Source organism: Salvelinus namaycush, chromosome 15 (assembly GCF_016432855.1).
Source record: "Salvelinus namaycush isolate Seneca chromosome 15, SaNama_1.0, whole genome shotgun sequence".
Classification (NCBI taxonomy): Eukaryota; Metazoa; Chordata; class Actinopteri; order Salmoniformes; family Salmonidae; genus Salvelinus; species Salvelinus namaycush.
In genome coordinates, this window is record NC_052321.1 from 16,433,316 (window position 1) to 16,455,457 (window position 22,142).

Genomic DNA, 22,142 nt, shown 5'->3' on the forward strand with positions numbered 1-22,142 from the left:
ACACTGCAGGATAGATTTGAATCATCTTCTGAGGTGAAATGTTGCCTGGTAGCAAAATACATTCATAGATTGCATTGTTCAAGTCTCATCAAATATATTAATTGTGTGGTGTCATTGAGTAACGTAGCTAGTACCAAACTGTCTTATTGTAAAAATAGTGATACTCATCATGGAAGTCTAGAGTAGACACCATTCAAAGTTTAGATCACAAGGCTGAAGTGTAATAGAGTGGACAGGAGGAGTTGTAACTCTCCCGTTGGTCAAGTCCAAGAGACAACACAGAAACATTTGCTCTCCATTGACATAGATATGTTTCTTCATTTTTTTTATGTTCGGTGTCTCATTAAATATAAAGTAAACGAACAGCTTTGGGATGAATGGTACCATGAACCAGACAGAGGGACAGTACAGAGATGGCTATGAGACAGCTTGGAATGGCGGCAACACCTACAACATCACACCTCATAATGTCACCACTGGCTTCCAGTCCCCCTTCTCCCCGGTTATGGACATGGCCATCAATGGCATCACCATCATCATCCTCTTCATAACCATGGTGTCCCTGGGCTGCACCATGGAGATTTCCAAGATCAAGGCCCATATCCTGAAGCCCAAAGGGGTGGCCATCGCAGTGGTGGCCCAGTTTGGTATCATGCCTCTCACTGCCTTCAGCCTGGCCAAAATCTTCCAGCTGGGCGCCATCGAGGCTGTGACCGTGCTGATCTGTGGCTGCTGTCCGGGGGGAAACCTCTCCAACATCTTCGCCCTGGCCCTGAAGGGTGACATGAACCTAAGGTGAACTCATTGACATTTTGATCTGACGTTTTTTTTTATTTAGAAAAATGATTAGGCAGGACATGTTGGACAAAAATGTTGGACAAAAACATTTATACAATTGTTTCACAATACAGAAAAATGCAAAGGTTTGAATAATTTTGCACATGGCATGAATGCTAAACTAAAGATAACACATGTTCTATTGTTAAGATTTGGCAAGGATATCACAAAAACTCAGAAAATTGAATGGAAATTATAAAAGTTTCAATCTCACCTTCTCTTTATATCCTACAGCATTGTAATGACCACATGTTCTACTGTTTTGGCCCTGGGTATGATGCCTCTGCTGCTCTTCCTATATTGCCATGGCTTCAATAATTTGGAAAACGCTGTGCCTTACACTGGCATCACCATAGCTCTCATCATGACCCTAGTGCCCTGTGCCATTGGCATAGCCATCAACCACCGGGTACCACAGTACTCTCAGATCATCATCAAGGTGAGGTTGACTCCAGATCTTGTATTTTTGGTCAACAAAGTGACACATCTTAAGGTATATAAAATTGTGTTTCTAATCCTAGTTCATTCATATATTATTTTCTATTTACGAAAGGACATTAATAAACATCCTCTGTAAAAGCATGTTTGATTTGACAGAGCTTTTACTCCACAGGTTGGTCTAAGCATCTTACTAATTGCCTCTGTGGCCATTGGTGTCATGTCAGGCATCTCCATTGGGGGAACAGTGTGGGTGGTTCTCTCACCCCAACTCATGGCAGTGGCTGCACTGATGCCCCTGACAGGCTACCTGCTGGGATACATCATGTCCACCATCTTCAAAGTCAATCATCAGTAAGTGCACTGCTGTATTCATCAGTTCAAGGATAGACTGGGCCAAGCTATCAATAATAATATACAGTTGAGCAAACCATGTAACAAATATTTTCTCAGATGCAGGAGGACTATTTCTATGGAGACAGGCTGTCAGAACATCCAGCTGTGTTCCACCATCTTGAAAGTGGCCTTTCCCCCAGAGGTTATTGGCCCCCTGTATCTGTTCCCGCTGATCTACATCATATTCCAGGGAGGCGAGGCGCTGCTTTTCATCATCCTCTTCAGATGTTTCCAAAGCTTCAAGCCACCAGCTGAGGGTAAGTGTCACAGCTGTCTGGGTAACACTAGGGTAGCGTGGCTCAGAGAATGTACTGTCCCCTTACCTCTGCTGTTACAGTGTGGCAGACTGCCTATATTTTCTCAAACAATCTTTCTTCTAAAGAAATCTATTTTTCTCTCCCATAGCAAAGCCTGTATACATGACAGTGGCCGGTAAAATAGAGGAAGTAAAGGTTCTATAGGTCCCATATGGGAGAGGCCCATAGAGATGGAGCGGTCACAGGAGGACAGAGGACCAAACTGAACAGGCCCAGGACAGGAGCCAAGACCACAGCATTGGAAAGGCAACAGAAGGGAGAGGGACACCTCAGACAATCAGGCTGTGTTGAGAACAGAAGATGGTAGTCTAATATGGTCATCGCTTAGTCACTTCAGTGACATCAAATGTATGGCTTTTTAGGGCAACATAACTGGCTGGCGATGTGCAGCACAATTTTACCAATGCAACTGTATACTGTAGTTGGAATGCAGTGTCTAAGCCACTAGATACTAACTGGAGGAAAGAAAGAGTAACTGTATTTATATTGACAAGCTTTTATTTCTAGAGAAGATAATATGAATTTAAATAGTTGATCTACTGCCAATGTTTAGAATTTTGACAATAGATTATGCCCAGGTATTTTATACTTAGTGTGTAAATATAAAAAATGTATAATGTAAAAATGTATAATGTAGAGGACATAAAAGCAACATAAAGCTGTAGGGTCTCCATCTTTGTTGCAGTTTTATGAAAACAAAAATTGTGATGTTTAATATCAAACAAGCCTCTAAAATGTCAGAAAATAAATTTTCAAGAAGTGGGTTCTAGAAGACAAGAGTATAAATAAAGTGCATTACAATGCCACCTAATTCTTGAAAGAACGTCCACAAAACATAGATATCAAACAGTTCAGTGAAAGAGGTTGAACTGTTTAAGAATGGAATTGGTTGACAAGGACAAAACCTTGCACAGCTCAAATTACATTTATTCAAAATTATAACACGGTATTTAACAAAGTAAAATTAACAAACCTTTTTTCAAAGTATTAAAATACTATCTTTACACCAATTGCATTGTGTAGTCCCAAAGCAAATGAAACCATTTGAAAAGACATGACACTAAGCTTCTGTACATAACAATAATTACCTCTTTTGAACTATTTATGGTTAACCCAATTAACTTCAGTCTTCCACATATTATGTCCTTATGACTCCACCAAGGTGGCAATGTTAAAAGACACGTCTTAATATGCTTTTTCAAGAATTGTGGAAGCATCCAAGCAACCATGGCTGATCAACAGCATTCTGGACATGAATATACTAAATACTCAATTTAGTTTACCCATCTTAACGAATCATTTTAAACAACCCACAAATAAATATAAAGTATAACATTGTCAGGTCTCCAAGAAACACCAACTATTTCTCCAATTTGTTACGTCACTGAGCTGTGAAGAGCGAAAATTGACATTCATTTTTTAATCCTTTTTTAGGAAGGAAACTCAATACAAATGCTTTTTGTGCATAGAAGTGGAGCTCTAAGGCCATCTGGGAAAAGGTATACTGACATGAATAAGAGGATATGAACGCTAAGCCCAATGTCAATAAGCTGAGAGGTGTGCCTCAACCTAGGGAACACTGGCCTTCAGCAAAATCATCTTTTAAGTGCATGAAAAAAATCCATTGCGCTCAAAACGATGATCAGAATGGATACATTAAGAACCCCATCCAGAATATTATCACAAGTTACTCTTACTTACCTTATAGCGCATAAATGGTCAAATCTGTGTATGTGTGAGAATGACCGGTTCAATCTAAGTTGCAGTGGTCTTCATGCATCATTCCTAACATGCTGCTGTGCATGTTCTGCAGTGATCATGTAAAAACAGGTCGACATGGTACAAATTGGTGATGGGTGCAATGATTAGCTCATAAAATGTGTTTAACCACTGAAAAAAACATATGTAATGCTGTAAAGAGAATTTTCAAATGTCATATTGAGCTTTCCAAAAGGCCTTCCAACATACAGGGTGCTCATTATTTTACAGTTACGTCCCTGCGCTAAGCCAATGGTTAAAAGAACAAGTGTCAGACACTTAGAAAATGGCTAAGCATTATGTACATGTGAAACCCCTCTGAGCCCTCCTCTGGAAGGGGGAGAAGTAACATTCTGCTGAGCATGACACGGCCTCACTTAGTGCCCCTGGAGGAGGTGGGTGGGTAGTCTGTTGTGTTGGCAGCTGCTGCAGTGGGGAGCTTCATACAGGCCTCCGACTCAACACAGCCTATCAACAGCAATCCTGGAGGTCTCTAATGTACGCCCAAGTGGCTACAGCATGATTCAGGCCTCCTTTAACAAAGGCATATCTGCAGGAACAAAGAGACATCATCAATACGCCGTATGCAAATATGGGCATTATCAACCAATACATGTGTGAAGAGGCCTGTTTGGAGAGACATGTTGATAGGGGGCCTACCGTCAGAGTAGTCCATCTCAGAGTCGAGGAGGGGCAGGCTGTGCTGCTCGCTGCCTGTGGAGTCCCTCCGCTGTGAAAGTGAAGGCGCTGCAGCAGCAGCCTGCTCCGGGCCCCAGCAGGAGGATGAAGGGGAAGAAGTGAAGGATGGTGGTACTGGGTGAACCAATGCCATCTCTGAGAGCTGGGAGAGGGTGGAGGGCCCGGCCTGGGCAATGAGCGGCTCGGTCGTCCCTGCAGCCTGCTGGCCCTCTGACAGCACTATTTGGACCCGGGACTCAGAGCTGAGACTCAGACCCCCTCCACCACACACCGCCTCCTCATAGGAGGGCAGGGCCACCTGCACCCCATCCACCATGATGGACACAGGCTGGCCTGACACCCCCTGCTCACGGCTGTGAGGGGAACCAGAGAGGAGTGAAACTGTGTTAGAAACTCATTACTTTAGAGACTTATGAGCTAGTTTTATGAGACATGCACACCCCTGGAGTACACAAATAGCTAGGATAAGTCTACCATAGCTGATGCTGAATAAGCATGTCTGTAGTTTCAGGCCACTCACCGGCTGTGGTTGAAGGACTTGAGTTTTGGCTGCAGCAGGACAAACAGGACCACCAGCAGCAGGATGAGGGCTACAGAGCTGGCAGTGGAGGCCACGATGGACAGGGTGGGTATGCCCAATGGCAGGGCAGGGTCTCTGTCTGGAAGAGGGGAATCAGGCAATCAGCCCAAGTGCAAACAGTGTCCCAGACCTGCCAACCTTGAAGAATATTTAGCAGTACCAATTCAGCACGGTGGTGCCACCCCCGGCCCCCACGACAGCGCACATGCGACACCCACACTGCTCAAATCATAAGCAATGCACTTGTTTTTTGCCTAATAATGATGTTGACAGAAGACTGCCTAAGTAGGAATTTGAGGCTTTAGATTGGTATGGTACTTGGTAATTGGCTGCTCTTCGATAGCTAACTAGAAGAGATATGCTTAAATGTATACATCAGGGCTCTCCCTAAGATTTTATATCAAACAACATAGCCAACACAGAAGTCTTGTGTTTGATCCTAAATTAAATTGATGTTGTCTCAATGAAATGTTTCTAGGTTACATTTTAGTGAAAATGTAAACTGACTCAATTTTTGGAGGGGAGAAAAATCTGAACAATTCCAACTACTGGATGCAATGCAGTAGTCTAGTTTACTGTAGGTTATTTGGAATATGAAACAACTGAACTAGTCCTCCTGAGCGGTGAAGCAGTCTAAGGCACTGCATCTCAGTTCTAGAGGCGTCGCTACAGACACCCTGGTTCAAATCCAGGCTGTATCACAACCGGCCGTGATTGGGAGTCCCATAGGACGGCACACAATTGGCCCAGCGGCGTCGGGGTTTGGCCGGTGTAGGTTGTCATTGTAAATCATTTGTTGTTAACCGACTTGCCTAGTTAAATAAAGGTACAAAATAAATAAAAGATTGCCTACATAGAGCAGATCTACCACTTCTTAGACTTGTTTCAATGAGTAACAAAATACACTGTTCCAAAAAATAAAGGGAACACTTAAACAACACAATGTAACTCCAAGTCAATCACACTTCTGTGAAATCAAACTGTCCACTTAGGAAGCAACACTGATTGACAATAAATTTCACATGCTGTTATGCAAACGGAATAGACAACAGGTGGAAATTATAGGCAATTAGCAAGACACCCCCAATAAAGGAGTGGTTCTGCAGGTGGTGACCACAGACCACTTCTCAGTTCCTATGCTTCCTGGCTGATGTTTTGGTGACTTTTGAATGCTGGCGGTGTTTTCACTCTAGTGGTAGCATGAGACGGAGTCTACAACCCACACAAGTGGCTCAGGTAGTGCAGCTCATCCAGGATGGCACATCAATGCAAGCTGTGGCAAGAAGGTTTGCTGTGTCTGTCAGCGTAGTGTCCAGAGCATGGAGGCGCTACCAGGAGACAGGCCAGTACATCAGGAGACGTGGAGGCCAACAACCCAGCAGCAGGACCGCTACCTCCGCCTTTGTGCAAGGAGGAGCACTGCCAGAGCCCTGCAAAATGACCTCCAGCAGGCCACAAATGTGCATGTGTCTGCTCAAACGGTCAGAAACAGACTCCATGAGGGTGGTATGAGGGCCCGACGTCCACAGGTGGGGGTTGTGCTTACAGCCCAACACCGTGCAGGACGTTTGGCATTTGCCAGAGATTGGCAAATTCGCCACTGGCGCCCTGTGCTCTTCACAGATGAAAGCAGGTTCACACTGAGCACATGTGACAGATGTGACAGTCTGGAGACTCCGTGGAGAACGTTCTGCTGCCTGCAACATCCTCCAGCATGACCGGTTTGGCGGTGGGTCAGTCATGGTGTGGGGTGGCATTTCTTTGGGGGGCCGCACAGCCCTCCACGGGCTCGCCAGAGGTAGCCTGACTGCCATTAGGTACCGAGATGAGATCCTCAGACCCCTTGTGAGACCATATGCTGGTGCGGTTGGCCCTGGGTTCCTCCTAATGCAAGACAATGCTAGACCTCATGTGGCTGGTGTGTCAGCAGTTCCTGCAAGAGGAAGGCATTGATGCTATGGACTGGCCCGCCCGTTCCCCAGACCTGAATCCAATTGAGCACATCTGGGACATCATGTCTCGCTCCATCCACCAACGCCACGTTGCACCACAGACTGTCCAGGAGTTGGCGGATGCTTTAGTCCAGGTCTGGGAGGAGATCCCTCAGGAGACCATCCGCCACCTCATCAGGAGCATGCCCAGGTGTTGTAGGGAAGTCATACAGGCACGTGGAGGCCACACACACTACTGAGCCTCATTTTGACTTGTTTTAAGGACATTACATCAAAGTTGGATCAGCCTGTAGTGTGGTTTTCCACTTTAATTTTGAGTGTGACTCCAAATCCAGACCTCCATGGGTTGATAAATTTGATTTCCATTGATAATTTTTGTGTGATTTTGTTGTCAGCACATTCAACTATGTAAAGAAAAAAGTATTTAATAAGAATATTTCATTCATTCAGATCTAGGATGTGTTATTTTAGTGTTCCCTTTATTTTTTTGAGCAGTGTATATACAAAAAATAATTAAAAAATGAGCTTGTTCCCCCCCCCCCCCCCATCAGATTTCCATCCCTGACCTAATCCATCAAGTTTGACTACTAGGCTACCATTCATTCAACATGCCTTGTCATTGGTGAACAGACTTATCACATCATTTGCAGCCTACTGTTGACATACAACTATATCAAGAGGACAGATCAAGAAGTGATTAATTATCATAGGCCTACTAATGTTTAACAGTCTAACATAACTTTTTGTGAAGGACATTAGCAGAATCTCTCTGCCATGTCTGTTTCCATCCAAGCAGCGACACACACTGAACTACCGCAACGTGCCTATTTTAAGATAGTTTATCGTACCATCATACTTTGACCTCAAATTGCGTGCATGGTACGCAAAATGTGTGCAGGTTGGCAGTCGCGCTTGAGGCATGAAAAAAGTAATAATGTTACAGTGAAATTTCATCTTGCAGGTTGATACAACAAAAAACAAATAGTTCAAGCTACCTAACACTGAACTCTGAAGAGTAAGACCAACCTTGGTCCAGGAGACAGCTAATCTGCATGGGACCGTCCCACTCCCCATCCTGACAGGTCAGGTATTTGTAGTCTCCCTTCAGGATGTAGCCTTCATCACAGAAGTACTCGATCACAGTGTGATGGTTCAGTCTATGGCAGGGGGACGGGTGGCAGGTGTAGCCCCCATTCTCTGGCTCAAATGGAGGCAGACACACTGTTGACAAGAAACAAGAGAACCATCATCAGTGAGCTCACAAAACTCATTTTAGACTTCCAAATATGTTAGTGTGTGTGGAATGAATTCAGAGTATTTAGTAAAGCCATTAGTACCATCACTGTGTATGCAGCGGGGTGGGTCTGAGGACCAGAGGCCCAGGGGGGTGCAGGTGAGGATGTTGGGCCCATCCTCCAGGAAGCCTGGGTCACAGCTGTACTGGAGCACCGTGCCGACAGGAAAGGAACCCCCGTTGGTCTCTGTCAGGTTGGCTGACCCATGTTGGACAATGAACGGCCTTGCACATCCTTGGTTGACACAGCTAATCTGCATGGGGCCGTCCCACTCCCCATCCTGACAGGTAAGATATTTGTACTTGTAGTCTCCCTTCAGGATGTAGCCTTCATCACAGAAGTACTCTATCACAGTGCCCTGGCCTAGCCGATGGCAGGAAGACGGGTGGCAGGTGTACCCTCCATTCTCAGGCTCAAACGGAGGCCGGCACACTGCTGGTCAGAAACAACACAATAATGTTGTAAAGTTATAATCCTACATTATCCACATTTTGGTATCAACTATGTTGTTCAACTGGAGAGAAATAATCCTGTTCACAATGAGTCATACTGGTGGCCACATTGTAGAGAGCCACTCACCGTCACTCCGTTTGCAGCGGGGTGGGTCTGAGGTCCAGAGGCCCAGGGGGTTGCATGTGATGATGCTGGGCCCATCAGCCAGGTAGCCTGGGTCACAGCTGTACTGGAGCACCGTGCCCACAGGAAAGGAACCCCTGTTGGTCTCTGTCAGGTTGGCCCAGCTGTTCTGCACCATGAATGGCCTCACACATCCTGAGGGACAACAGGTCATGATTGATGCTAGTGCATTCTGATGTTTTTTCCCCTGCTATATTTTGGTTTTAAAACACTGTTGTTAAGGGCCTTTCTATGAGTGGGTTTTATGAGGTTTATATAATATCAATGAGTTACAAAGGCAGTGGGAGGTGAGTGGGACTTCTAGCAACAGCTTCACGCACTCCATCCAGCATCTTTTACTCATCAACTATGAGAGGGAGAGGATGTGGGGACTTGACACGTTAATATTGAGTGTAGCTCATGTGTTGGCCAGCTGTTTGCTCAAATAAACCCAATTCCGATGTTATAATTTACCACATAGGGCAATATACATCCTGCATTATTAGACTGAAAGAGAGAAGCGGAAATGTAGCAGCATAACAGTAATGTATGGAACGGAGATGTGTGGGGGGGCTTTTGCTGATGAGAGATCACTTACCTGACCCTTGTCCCGTGGATAGCACAGTCAGAAAGAGCAACAGTGAAAGTGACCGCTTGTCAACTGAGGTGAGCAGCTCAAGGGCTTTTGACATTGACTCTAACATTCCATTGCACATTTTTTACTTCCACTGCAGAGGGATTCAGCTTAACCTAGGGATAGAAGACCAGAATTAATTGAGTGAAAACTGAATGGAGTTGTCCCCCACCCCCCAAATAATCAACCCTGTCCAAGTTCTAATTATTATTTACTAGCAACTGCAAAGTCACATTTGACTGAGTCTAATGCATACATCTCAAGATCAATCAAGAAAGAGCAGATGCTTTGTTTGGGGACCATGCAATCACGGACCCTTGGGAGGTCCCTATCCCCATTGAAGTTGACATTTAAATGGTTAAGGTTGTAGTTTAGGGAAGGGATTTTCCAAGTATCCCAGATAGCACTGACCCTTTATTTGGGTCCAATGAGAACTAAGTGGCGCAGTGGTCTAAGGCACTGCATCTCAGTACTAGAGGCATCACAACAGACCCTGGTTCGATCCTTGGCTGTATCACAACCGGCTGTGATCGGGGGTCCCATAAGGCGGCACACAATTGGCCCAGCATCGTTCAGGTTAGGGGAGGGTTTGGACGGGGTAGGCCAAATAATAATTTGTTCTTAACTGACTTACCTAGTTAAATAAAGGCTAAACAAAAAAAGATCTGACTGTAGTTAAGTTACAGCCAAAGACACTCATACTAGCATCCTATTTGATAACTACCTAGCTAGCTAATTAACTAGTTAATGTAACTACAGTCTGGGTAGGTCCTCCAAAACCAAGTAACTTTTTGGGCAAACTGACCAAATTCATAGAAATCTGAGTTATAGATCTGTCATACTCATCGAAACAAGTCTAAGAAGCAGTAGATCTGCTCTATGTGGCAATTTTTAAAATATTTGTTTTACCCTTATTTAACTAGCAAGTCAGTTAAGAACAAATTGTTATTTACAATGACGGCCTACACCGGCCAAACCCAGATGACGCCAATTGTGCCCCGCCCTATGGGACTACCAATCAAGGCCAGTTGTGATACAGCCTGGAATCGAACCAGGGTGTCTATAGTGACTGAAATGCAGTGCCTTACACCGCTGCGCCACTCGGGAGAACATTTCTATGCTTCCCCTTTCTTATGTTTAACTTTTTCATATTTTACTTTCAGTTATGTACATCTGCTTCAAACAGCTGAAAATACAATATTTTTGGTTATTGAAAAGGACGGTACAATTATTCTCTACGCTCAGTGGTTTGTTTTGTCACATTTAGGCGAACTATTAGAATTCATGCGATTTCTGCTTATTGCACCTTTATACTAGCCAGATAGCAGAGAGGAAAACTATTAGCTATATTACCAAAAGTATGTGGCGTTGGTCCCCCATTTGCTGTTATAACAGCCTCCACTCTTCTGGAAAGGCTTTCCACTAGATGTTGTAAATTTGCTGCGGGTACATGCTTCCATTCAGCCGCCAGAGCATTATTGAGGTTTGGCGATTAGGCCTGGCTCGCAGTTGGCGTTCCAATTAATCCCAAAGGCGTTAGATGGAGTTGAGTTCGGGGCTCTGTGCAGGCCAGTTAAGTTCTTCCACACGATCTTGACAACAATTTCGGTATGGAACTCACTTTGTGCACTGGGCAGTCATGCTGAAACAGGAAAGGGCCTTCCTCAAACTGTTGCCACAAAGTTGGAAGCACAGAATTGTCTAGAATGTCATTGTTTAAGAGATTTCCAGTCACTGGAACTAAGGGGCCTAGCCCGAACCATGAAAAACAACCCCAGACCATTATTCCTCCTCCACCAAACTTTTCAGTTAGCACTATGCATTCAGGCAGGTAGCGTTCTTTTGGCATCTGCCAAACCCAGATTCCTCCGTTGGACTGCCAGATGGTGAAGCGTGAATCATCACACCAGAGAACACGTTTCCACAGAGTCCAATGGCGGCGAGCTTTACACCACTCCAGCCGACGCTTGGCATTGTGATTTTAGGCTATTGTGCGGCTGCTTGGCAATGGAAATCCATTTCATGAAGCTCCAGACAGTTCTTGTGCTGACTGAGTTTGCTTCCAGAGGCTGTTTGGAACTCGGTAGAAAGTGTTGCAACCAAGGGCATACGATTTTTACGCGCTATGCGCTTCAGCAATCGTTGGTCCCGTTCTGTGAGCTTGTGTGGCCTACCACTTCACGGCTGGGCCGTTGTTACTCCTAGACGTTTCCACTTCACAATAACAGCACTTACAGTTGAACGGGCAGCTCTAGCAGGGCAGACATTTTATGAACTGACTTGTTGGAAAAGTAGCATACTATGACGGTGCCACGTTGAAAGTCACTGAGTTCTTCAGTAAGGCCCTTCTACTGCCAATATTAGTCTGTGGAAATTGCATTGCTGTGTGCTCGATTTTATACACCTGTCAGCAACGGGTGTATAAAATGAAATAACCGAATCCACTAATTTGATGGTTGTCCACATACTTTTGTGTATATATATATATATATATATATATATATATATATATATATATAAATAAGAGAGAGAGAGAGAGAGAGAGAGAGAGAGAGAGAGAGAGAGAACATAGACGTTACCTACTACCTACACACCACAATATCTGGCTAGCAGCGGCAGATGAATGTTACATAGAGAACACCAGCTGGTTAACATTAGATTGCTACTGTAGTTAACGTTCTTTCTCACACTAGACGCCGTCAGCATAACAACGCTAGCGAACTGTGAATCATGTAACGCTAGCTACAATAGCTATGTTAACAACAATAAACCATTATCGTTACCTTTGCTTGTAGTTAGCAACGTCAGCTATACCTAGCCGTACCTAGCCAGCTAATCTCTTCGTTTACCCACACAACAACACGGACAGTCAGGTCCTCCTCCACCCTATTCTACTGTACTCGCTCACTGTGGTCGATACATTTGCCTAATCAGTTTCTGTAAAACGGCAACTGTCCCTCACTAAAAGCATCAACTATGCGCGGTCAGGGGAGACTGCAAATCGCCCCCCCGCTAGACTAGCTTCGCAACTGCTTTGCTGCTAGGCTGAGCCATATAAATAATGAATTAATTGTATCTGCTGAGCTGCCTCGATTTGGTCTCTTCCATCGAAGTCTGTTATTGTGAAAAGAAAATTAACCAATAAAGATACAACTTTTGTATAGTTACCACATCCGGGTCTTTTGCGTCCTTAGATACCAGTCCAAAATAAAAAAACAGTACCACGCCTGCCTCATCAGCTGCTATCAGGTAGACTTAATATGTATAATTTAATGTACAATACAATAGGAAATGTTATTTATTTACCTCAAATGTCTTGCAAAATTGTCTGACGGTATTCTAATCTTGGGTTACGTTACCAGAGCGTCAAGGGCAAGGCATCGATGGATATTATGAGAGGCAGTTTAGATTAAATCTCCCGCCCGGCATCCAGCGAGAGTTCTCGGCCTGGCGGTAGCCATGTGTCAGCTGTGTCACTGCCTGAAGTCGGGAGAGTTTGTCACCCCAGCCCAACGTCCCTGGTGGTCCTGAGCGATGATGTCCCCAACAATAAGCAGGTAGCTATCGTATCTACATGCACAAGTTGCACGGTGGAGAATATTGCATGTTTATTCCCCCCAGTTGTATAATTGCATTGTGATACGTAACGCGGCACCGTTATGCTTTAGGACCATGCGGACGCCTCAGAGCAGGTGGGTAGGCTGTTTTCCAGTTTCAGCCAGCTGGATTTAGGACCGCACTGACACCACAGAGGGGTGCAGACAGGCTTTGTGAAGGCAAAGCTTCTGAAAGTCTGGCGTATAGTACCAGCACGGGAGAGATGAACAGAGGCAGCTGCTGCTGTCTGTGTTGCGCTTTTTCTTCGAGTTGTAAAAACAAGCAGAGCAGAAACGGACTACTCTTTAGTTGACTGGTCTAGATGGCAAGGTAAGTGCTGCTTGACATAATTTTTTTTCAGTGTTGAGTTAGTAGTGTAACTGACATGTTACGTTAGCCAATGTCTCATCTCTTCTCGACTGATGAATGAACTACTAGCTACCATAGCCAGTTCAACTCTAGATAGCCTCTAGCAACCAGTGGCGGTCAGTGCCGTTTAAGATAAGGGAGGATGATTTTTAATGAGCATGGCCTTATTTCTATTACAGCATATTGGATGACTGCCATTAATATTCCATTCATCCAGGTCAATGTAACAGGGACTACAGGTTTAGGCTATTACATGATACATTCCCTATACCCATCATGAGGTTGCTACAACCTAGCCTATGAATGAACATTTACAACATAGGTGCACACAGGTCGTGAGAAAAATACGAGCTGACAGACAGTGACACATTGAATACCGCCTTGCACACTTACCTGCAGCTAGCTGATATAGGGTGTAATTATTAGTCCAACAGTTGCAAATGAGAGTTTCTATTGGACAAATTCAGGTATGTTTTGTTCCCTTTGCTTCCGTTTTTAAGATTTTTTCTTCAACAGAATCGGCAGAATGAATACACCCCTGATCACTTGTAAACAAAGTTCACTTTCATAGCAGTAACGTTGTATTCCTTCTCGCGCTCTCTTTCTATCACCTTTTCCCTTCGAATGTGGACTTCAATGAACAACATGTCAGCTGTATGTGACCCTGGCGGAAAAAAACTTATCAAGCCAAACCAAATTGTTGTCACCATATTAGCTAAAGTAACGTCATAGTCAACATAGCTAATAGAACTAACGTGTTAGTAAACCTGTTACAATCATGCAGTAACGTTACAGTGTACAACTGTTCAACTATTGTCTTTCTCCCTCTTTGTCTTTGAGTCAACTACTCACCACATTTTATGCACTGCAGTGCTAGCTAGCTTTAACAATCAATCAATCAGAGAGAGAGAGAGAGAGATGCGCCAACATCGGCCCGATGTCTAGTTTAACACCGATGTCAAGAGAGAGATGTCGGCATCGGCCCGATGTCTAGTTCAATGCCGATGTCCAAAACCGATGTCAAAGCTGACGTGCATACCTATATGACATAATGATGCCACAAAAAATACAGAGTTACACTGAACAAAAGCCGAAAAATACTAAGCGCACACTTTCAACAATTAAACAAGTTCAAGTCGAGCACTCATTTGAAAGAGTAAGAACATTTCAGCGAGACAACTCAAAGGCGAAATCCATTAACGCCAAGATAATGGAATTCATTGCCCTTGACAATCAACCGTTCTCTGTCGTGGATGATGTTGGCTTTCGTCAACTGGTTCGAGCACCGGTACACACTACCAAGTAGGCGCTATTTTTGTCCAGATGTTTCCCTACCGGAGTTACACATTATTGTTGAAACACATCCATGAGCTACTTGCTATGGACGTCACTGCTATTAGCTTCACGATTGACATTTGGACCAGCGATGTCAGCCCCATGAGCATGCTGAGTCTGACAGCACAGTGGGTCGACGAGGATTTAGTTCTGAGGAAAGCCGTATTGCATGCTCACGAATGTGCTGGTTCTCATACCGCTGCTGCTATTTCAATGGCATTTGAGAACATGTTTGAAACTTGGAAACATGAACACACTCCTAGCGCCTTTCGAACAACTGACTCGAGAAATAAGCTCATCAACTGTGTCTGCAGCAGACGTGATGCCCTCTGTCATGGCATTGAAACGCCTGCTCAACAAAACTGGCGACAGACCGTGGGGTTAAAACTTGCAAAAGTACTCTACTAGAGGCTGTGAACAAACGATTCGGTGGCACTCTCTCTGAGCCTCTTTACTGTGTCGCCACCATGCTGGATGCTAGGTCCAAGGACCGCTACTTCGATGCAGACAAGAAACAGGGTTTACGTGAAATGTTAGACACAGCTGGACAAGATGGACACGGACACAGTGACAGTGCGCACTGAGGAAGAGAGGCCACGGACAGACAGAGCTGAAACTTCACTGCTTGACCTGTATGATGAAATCCTGGTTGAGAATGAAAGGAATGAACAACGCAACAGCACAGCAAGTAAGGGAAAGAAATGGGTTTTGATTATGTTTTACTTGTAATGGGGACATATGTAAATGCCAGCAAAATTACTTTTTGGTCTGTGTGTGTGTGTAACCTTTATTTAACTAGGTAAGTCAGTTTTAAGAACAAATTCTTATTTACAATGACGGCCAAACCCAGACGACGCTGGGCCAATTGTGTGCCGCCCTTTAGGACTCCCAATCACGGCCGAATGTGATACAGCCTGGATTCAAACCAGGGACTGTAGTGACGCCTCTTGCACTGAGATGCAGTGCCTTAGGGATGCACGGTACCGTGTGTGCGTTAACTATTTAACTGTACTAGAATGCTTTAAAGGCCTCTAAAATTTTAAATATTGTTTATTTGTACCGTTTTTTTGTCAAGGAAAATATTGGATATCGGTATCGGCCAAAAATGTGATATCGGTGCATCCCTATTGGAAATGTTGATACTGGAGACTTATAAGAAGAAACTGTGTAACTTCGCATTTATAGCGGTTAAGAAATTAATTGGAAGGTTGGTTATCCTCCCACAATTTATGCATCACTAGATTTGATTTGTTACAAGATTAAATGCATACTGTGCAACTTTCATAAGGTCTGGCTGGATGCCTTATATGGAATACAGTACAACAAAAGGCGTCTGTATTGAAAACATGCCCATGTCAGGGGAGATGCCTGTTTAGGCAATCCCTAGCTGCTGGGCTTCTCAGTCCTGGCCCTGGGGGTCTGCCGTATTTTTGATTGACACTCTGGCGTTGGCCTAACACACCCGAAACCAATAATGAATGTTTCACTAAGATGCTACAGCTGAGTGGGGTGTACTGGGTTGGGTCGCTGCAGGGCCATAGACCCCTAGGGACAGGACGGGGTGACCCATCTATATTGTGTGCAAGTAAAAAGAGCTCTACAGTACTATTAGGCCTATGATAGGAATTATATGGAGGCTGTAATGTTTCTGTGTGTTAATGTGTGCAGTGCATTTTATAAGGTATTCAGACCCCTTGACTTTTTCCACATTTTGATACGTTACAGCCTTATTCTAAAATGGATAAAATATTTTTCCTCATCAATCTTCACCCGATACCCCATAATGACAAAGCGAAAAAATAGTTTTTTAAACATTTTTGCAAATGTACTAAAAATAAAAAACAGATACCTTATTTACATAAGTATTTAGACCCTTTGCTATGAGACTCAAAATTGAGCTCAGGTGCATCCCGTTTCTATTGATCATCCTTGAGATGTTTCTACAACTTGTGGTAAATTCAATTGATTGAACATGATTTGGAAAGGCACACACCTGTCTATATAAGGTCCCACAGTTGACAGTGCATGTCAGAGCAAAAACCAAGCCATGAGGTGGAAGGAACTGTCCGTAGACCTCTGAGACAGGATTGTGTCGAGGCACAGATCTGGGGAAGGGTACCAAAACACTTCTACAGCATTGAAGGTCCCCGAGAACAAAGTGGCCTACCTCATTCTTAAATGGAAAAAGTTTGGAACTACCAAGGCTCTTCCTAGAAATGGTCGCACAGCCAAACTGAGCAATTTGGGGAGAAGGGTCTTGGTCAGGGAGGTGACCAAGAACCCGACGGTCACTCTGACAGAGCTCCAGAGTTCCTTTGTGGAGATTGGAAAACCTTCCAGAAGGACAACCATCTCTGCAGAACTCCCCCAATCAGGCCTTTATGATAGGGTGGCCAGACGGAAGCCACTCCTCAAATAAATGCACACGACAGTCCGCTTGGAGTTTGCCAAAAGGCACCTAAAGGACTCTCAGACCATGAGAAACCAAGATTGAACTATTTGACCTGAATGCCAAGCATCACGTCTGGAGGAAACCTGGCACCATCTTTATGGTGAAGCTTGGTGGTGGCAGCACGGTGCAGCAACGCTCCCCATCCAACCTGACAGATCTTGAGAGGATCTGCAGAGAAGGGGAGAAACTCCCCAAATACATGTGTGCCAAGCTTGTAGTGTCATACCCAAGAAGACTCGAGGCTGTAATCGCTGCCAAAGGTGCGTCAACAAAGTACTGAGTAAAGGGTCTTAATACCTATGTAAATGTGATATTTCAGTTGTAATTTAAACATTTTTGTAATATTGTTATTTAAAAACCAGTTTTTGCTTTGTCATTATATGGTATTTTGTGTAGATTGATGAGGGGAAAAAACTATTTAATACATTTTTGAATATGGCTGTAACGTAACAATGTGGAAAAAGTTAAGGGGTCTGAATACTTTTCGAATGCACTCTATATCACTGTGAAATTGGAATAAGTGGTAAAGAATAGTGAAAAAACAGATTGTGTTTGTTCATCTCTATGTATGAATTTCCAGTTCACTCGATTGGAGATGTATCTGATGAGGAAAACGAAGTTCCAGAAGGACATTAAGAAATGTAAAGTACTTGACAAAATCCTGGCTTCAAGGATCTCAAATGGAAAAGGGAAGGAGTTCCATCAACTATGGAAGGAACTATTGGTAAGCACAAGGATACGCAGAGTATACAGAATTTAATGCAGCACCATATCACCATAAAATTCAGAGTGTGTAAATGTACTTGGCGAATGAAGGCGATTCTGATGTGAGAATGTGTATATGCTGAAGGATATTTTCTACCAATTTTTGTGCAACAGCTAAAACCCAACATATATTCAGAATGTGCAGATGAAGCAGAAAATATAAGGATGTTTTTGGTCCTGGCTCCTTCCAGTAGTAAGTGAAATAGTATAATTTCAGAATACTGATCAGTGTGGATACTGTCTACAATGCACATTGACTGGAGCTTTGAGGACAATGTTAGTCATACTACTCACATGCCAAATTACAATTCCATGATAAACTAAAGAACTTGGAAAATGGTGATATAAATCATCAGCTTTCTTTTGCATGGGATATGGCACAGCAAATTGATAACCTTACTTAGATTCAGTCGTCGTGCACCAGCGACTCCCGTGGTGGGCCGGGCGCAGTGCGCGCTAACCAAGGTCGCCAGGTGCACGGTGTTTCCGCCGACACATTTGTGCGGCTGGCTTCCGGGTTGGATGCGCGCTGTGTTAAGAAGCAGTGTGGCTGGTTGGGTTGTGTTTCGGAGGACGCATGGCTTTCGACCTTCGTCTCTCCCGAGCCTATATGGGAGTTGTAGCGATGAGACATAGTAACTACTAACAATTGGAAACAACGAAATTGGGGAGAAAAAAGGGGGTAAAAATTAATTTAAAAAATATGGTAATTTGTTATTCATATGCAGGCTATGTTTTAATAATACATTTTCATTCACCCTAGTTCATGGATCCAGTGAAGAAGTGGACTTTGTTTCTGTGTTTGTGACTCAAGAGCCTGACAAAGAGACACAACACAAGTGGAGGAAAGTGAATTTGTTTAAATATGCTGGAACACAATTATAGATGGTAACACTTTACATAATTCCTTTGCTCATGTTCCCCGGGCGCTGTTCCCCGGGCGCTGAAGACGTGGATGTCGATTAAGGCAGCCCCCGCACCTCTCTGATTCAGAGGGGCTGGGTTAAATGCAGAAGACACATTTCAGTTGAAGGCATTCAGTTGTACAACTGACTAGGTATCTCCCTTTCCTATGTAGGCCAATTTACACTAACTACTCCTGTAACAATGTTAGTCTTACAATGCAGTTATATTATTCTACACTAGATGGCAATATAACCATAGGAAACAATGTAACTGCTTTGTACTTTCACTGTATTCAGTTTTTTCTTGGTTCTTTGATTTCTGAAAACACCACATAGGCAACCGGTTTCCCATTAAACTGTCCATGAACAACTTTCCCATATTCTTTTGAATTTGCTGTTTGGTGGATGACATGTCACTTAAAGTCATAGTTAGAGAGTCATGAACATTGTCCAGTGGGCTCTTTTTCAAATTGCATGTATTTCAGTGGTCTAGAAAAAAACATGCATCAGGTTTAATTGATATATGCAAATTCTGAATTATTGCTTAGATTGTTGACAATGTATCTCCTAAACATCTCAGGATGATACTAGACAGAGCTCGCTAATGGTTCTTAAACTCTGAGTTTAGGCTCCTGTATGCCTGCTGGAATCCAAACAATGCATGAACTCAACTCCCACACAGCAGCAGACTTGGCTGAAGTGGGTCACGAAGAGAGGGCAGATGAGTCACAAGGCAGCCAGTCCAATTCCCAGGGACAAAAAGAAACAAGACTTTGTGAAGAAAAACATTGAGGTATGTCAAAGTTCATGTTGGTCCAAGTGCAGTGTCAGTCTCATGTTACGTGTGTTCTCTCCCCCCCCCACTGGGAAAAATAAATATTTATTTGACTCAGACATAGGGGCCTGATTGAAAATAACTACGATCTGATGAAGGATTGTTTTCACTACTATGTGAAACATGACAGTTGGCGAGGGGTGCAGGAGGCCCGGTGCAGATGACACAGGAGGAGCAGGATCGCCTGGATGACCTCAAATCAAATCGAATTTTATTGGTCACATACACATGGTTAGCAGATGTTAATGCGAGTGTAGCGAAATGCTTGTGCTTCTAGTTCCGACTGCAGTAATATCTAACAAGGAATCTAACAAATTCACAACAACTACCTTATACACACAAATACACACAAATGTAAAGGGATGAATAGAATATCTACATATAAATATATGGATGAGCGATGGCGTGCGGCATAGGCAAGATGCAGTAGATGGTATAGAATACAGTGTGCTCCCTCTGCTGTTTCCTGTAGTCCACGATCATTTCCTTTGTTTTGTTGATGTTGAGTGAGAGGTTATTTTCCTGACAACACACTCCGAGGGCACTCACCTCCTCCCTGTAGGCCGTCTCGTCGTTGTTGGTAATCAGGCCTACCACTGGAGTGTTGTCTGCAGTCTTGATGATTGAGTTGGAAGCGCGCATGGCCACGCAGTCATGGGTGAACAGGAGAGGGCTGAGAACGCACCCTTGTGTTGAGGCTCAGCGGTGTGGAGAAGTTGTTTCCTACCTTCACCACCTGGGGGCGGCCTGTCAAAGTCCAGGATGTAGTTGCACAGGGCGGGTCGAGTCCCAGGGTCTCGATCTTAATGACGAGTTTGGAAGGTACTATGGTGTTAAATGCTGAGCTGTAGTCAATGAACAGCATTCTTGCATAGGTATTCCTCTTGTCCAGATGGGATAGGGCAGTGTGATGGTGATTGCATCATCAGTGGACCTATTGGGGCGGTAAGCAAATTGGAGTGGGTCTAGGGTATCAGGTAGGGTGGAGGTGATATGATCCTTGACTAGTCTCTCAAAGCACTTCATGATGACAGAAGTGAGTGCAATGGGGCGATAGTCATTTAGTTCTGTTACCTTAGCTTTCTTGGGAACAGGAACAATGGTGGCCATCTTGAAGCATATGGGGACAACAGACTGGGATAGGGATTGGTTGAATATGTCCGTAAACACACCAGCCAGCTGGTCTGCGCATGCTCTGAGGACGCGGCTAGGGATCGCGTCTGGGCCGGCAGCCTTGCGAGGGTTAACACGTTTAAATGTTTTACTCACGTTGGCCACGGGGAAGGAGAGCCCACAGGCTTTGGTAGCGAGCCGTGTCAGTGGCACTGTATTGTTCTCAAAGCGAGCAAAGAAGTTGTTTAATTTGTCTGGGAGCAAGACGTCGATGTCCGCAAGGGGGCTGGTTTTCTTTTTGTAATCCTTGATTGACTGTAGACCCTGCCGCATATGTCTCGTGTTTGAGCCGTTGAATTGCGACTACTTTGTCTCTATACTGACGCTTTGCTTGTTTGATTGCCTTGCGGAGGGAATAGCTGCACTCTTTGTATTCGGTCATGTTTCCAGTCGCCTTGCCATGATTAAAAGTGGTGGTTCGCGCTTTCAGTTTTGCACGAATGCTGCCATCAATCCACGGTTTCTGGTTAGGAAAGGTTTTAATAGTCACAGTGGGTACAACATCTCTGATGCACTTGCTAATAAACTCGCTCACGGAGTCAGCGTATATATCAATGTTGTTGTCTGAGGCTATCCGGAACGTATCCCAGTCCACGTGATCGAAGCAATCTTGAAGCGTGGAATCCGATTGGTCAGACCAGCATTGTATTGACCTGAGCACGGGCGTTTCCTGTTTTAGTTTCTGTCTAAATGCTGGGAGCAACAAAATGGATTCATGGTCAGATTTGCCGAAGGCAGGGCGCGGGAGGGCTTTGTATGCATCGCGGAAGTTCGAGTAGCAATGATCCAGAATTCTGCCAGCTCGTGTCGCGGATTCGATATGCTGATAGAATTTAGGGAGTATTGATCTTAGGTTAGCTTTGTTAAAATCCCTAGCTACAATAAATGCAGCCTCAGGATGTATGGTTTCCAGTTTACATAGAGTCCAGTGAATTTCTTTCAGGGCCGACGAGGTATCTGCTTGGGGGGCGGATATACACGGCTGTGACTATAATCAAAGAGAATTCTCTTGGACGATAATGTGGTTGGCATTTGATTGTAAGGAATTCTAGGTCAGGTAAACAAAAGGACTTGAGTTCCTGTATGTTGTTGTGATTATACCATGAGTCGTTAATCATAAGGCATACACCCCCACCCTTCTTCTTACCAGAGAGATGTTTGTTTCTGTCGGCCCGATGCGTGAAGAAACC

At 44.2% G+C, this 22,142-nt stretch overlaps 2 protein-coding genes across 4 annotated transcripts; one reads left to right on the forward strand and one right to left on the reverse strand.

Annotated features, from left to right (window-relative positions):
- Positions 1-385: 385 nt before the first annotated feature.
- LOC120059969 (sodium/bile acid cotransporter-like) lies at positions 386-2,132 on the forward strand. The gene is made up of 5 exons (XM_039009046.1): positions 386-795; positions 1,072-1,276; positions 1,451-1,629; positions 1,729-1,928; positions 2,077-2,132. Exons 1-5 carry the CDS (start codon positions 386-388, stop codon positions 2,130-2,132), a joined length of 1,050 nt encoding a protein of 349 aa, XP_038864974.1.
- Positions 2,133-2,894: 762 nt separating this feature from the next.
- Positions 2,895-12,628, reverse strand: LOC120060228 (sushi domain-containing protein 6-like). 3 transcript variants are annotated; one of them, XM_039009387.1, is made up of 8 exons: positions 12,305-12,628; positions 9,486-9,637; positions 8,852-9,043; positions 8,315-8,704; positions 8,004-8,198; positions 4,966-5,104; positions 4,407-4,798; positions 2,895-4,296 (listed from the first exon to the last, which is right to left on the reverse strand). In XM_039009387.1, the coding sequence occupies exons 2-8, from the start codon at positions 9,601-9,603 to the stop codon at positions 4,271-4,273; spliced, it is 1,452 nt and encodes a 483-aa protein (XP_038865315.1). In that variant the 5' UTR covers positions 9,604-9,637; positions 12,305-12,628; the 3' UTR covers positions 2,895-4,270. The 3 variants fall into 3 exon arrangements, with proteins under 3 accessions (XP_038865315.1, XP_038865313.1, XP_038865314.1); XM_039009385.1 differs by having other exon boundaries at positions 8,315-8,707; XM_039009386.1 differs by lacking the exon at positions 12,305-12,628 and adding an exon at positions 10,875-10,921 and having other exon boundaries at positions 8,315-8,707.
- Between the last annotated feature and the right edge of the window lie 9,514 nt (positions 12,629-22,142).

Coding starts and splice junctions, on each gene's coding strand:
- LOC120060228 (XM_039009385.1), bottom strand. CDS start 9,603: ATGTGCAATGGAATGTTAGAGTCAATGTCAAAAGCCCTTGAGCTGCTC. Junction 8,199..8,314: donor CCGCTGCATACACAGTGATG/GTACTAATGGCT, acceptor TCTTGTCAACAG/TGTGTCTGCCTCCATTTGAG. Junction 4,297..4,406: donor TGAGATGGACTACTCTGACG/GTAGGCCCCCTA, acceptor TTGTTCCTGCAG/ATATGCCTTTGTTAAAGGAG.
- LOC120059969 (XM_039009046.1), top strand. CDS start 386: ATGAACCAGACAGAGGGACAGTACAGAGATGGCTATGAGACAGCTTGG. Junction 1,277..1,450: donor ACTCTCAGATCATCATCAAG/GTGAGGTTGACT, acceptor TTTACTCCACAG/GTTGGTCTAAGCATCTTACT. Junction 1,630..1,728: donor ATCTTCAAAGTCAATCATCA/GTAAGTGCACTG, acceptor ATATTTTCTCAG/ATGCAGGAGGACTATTTCTA.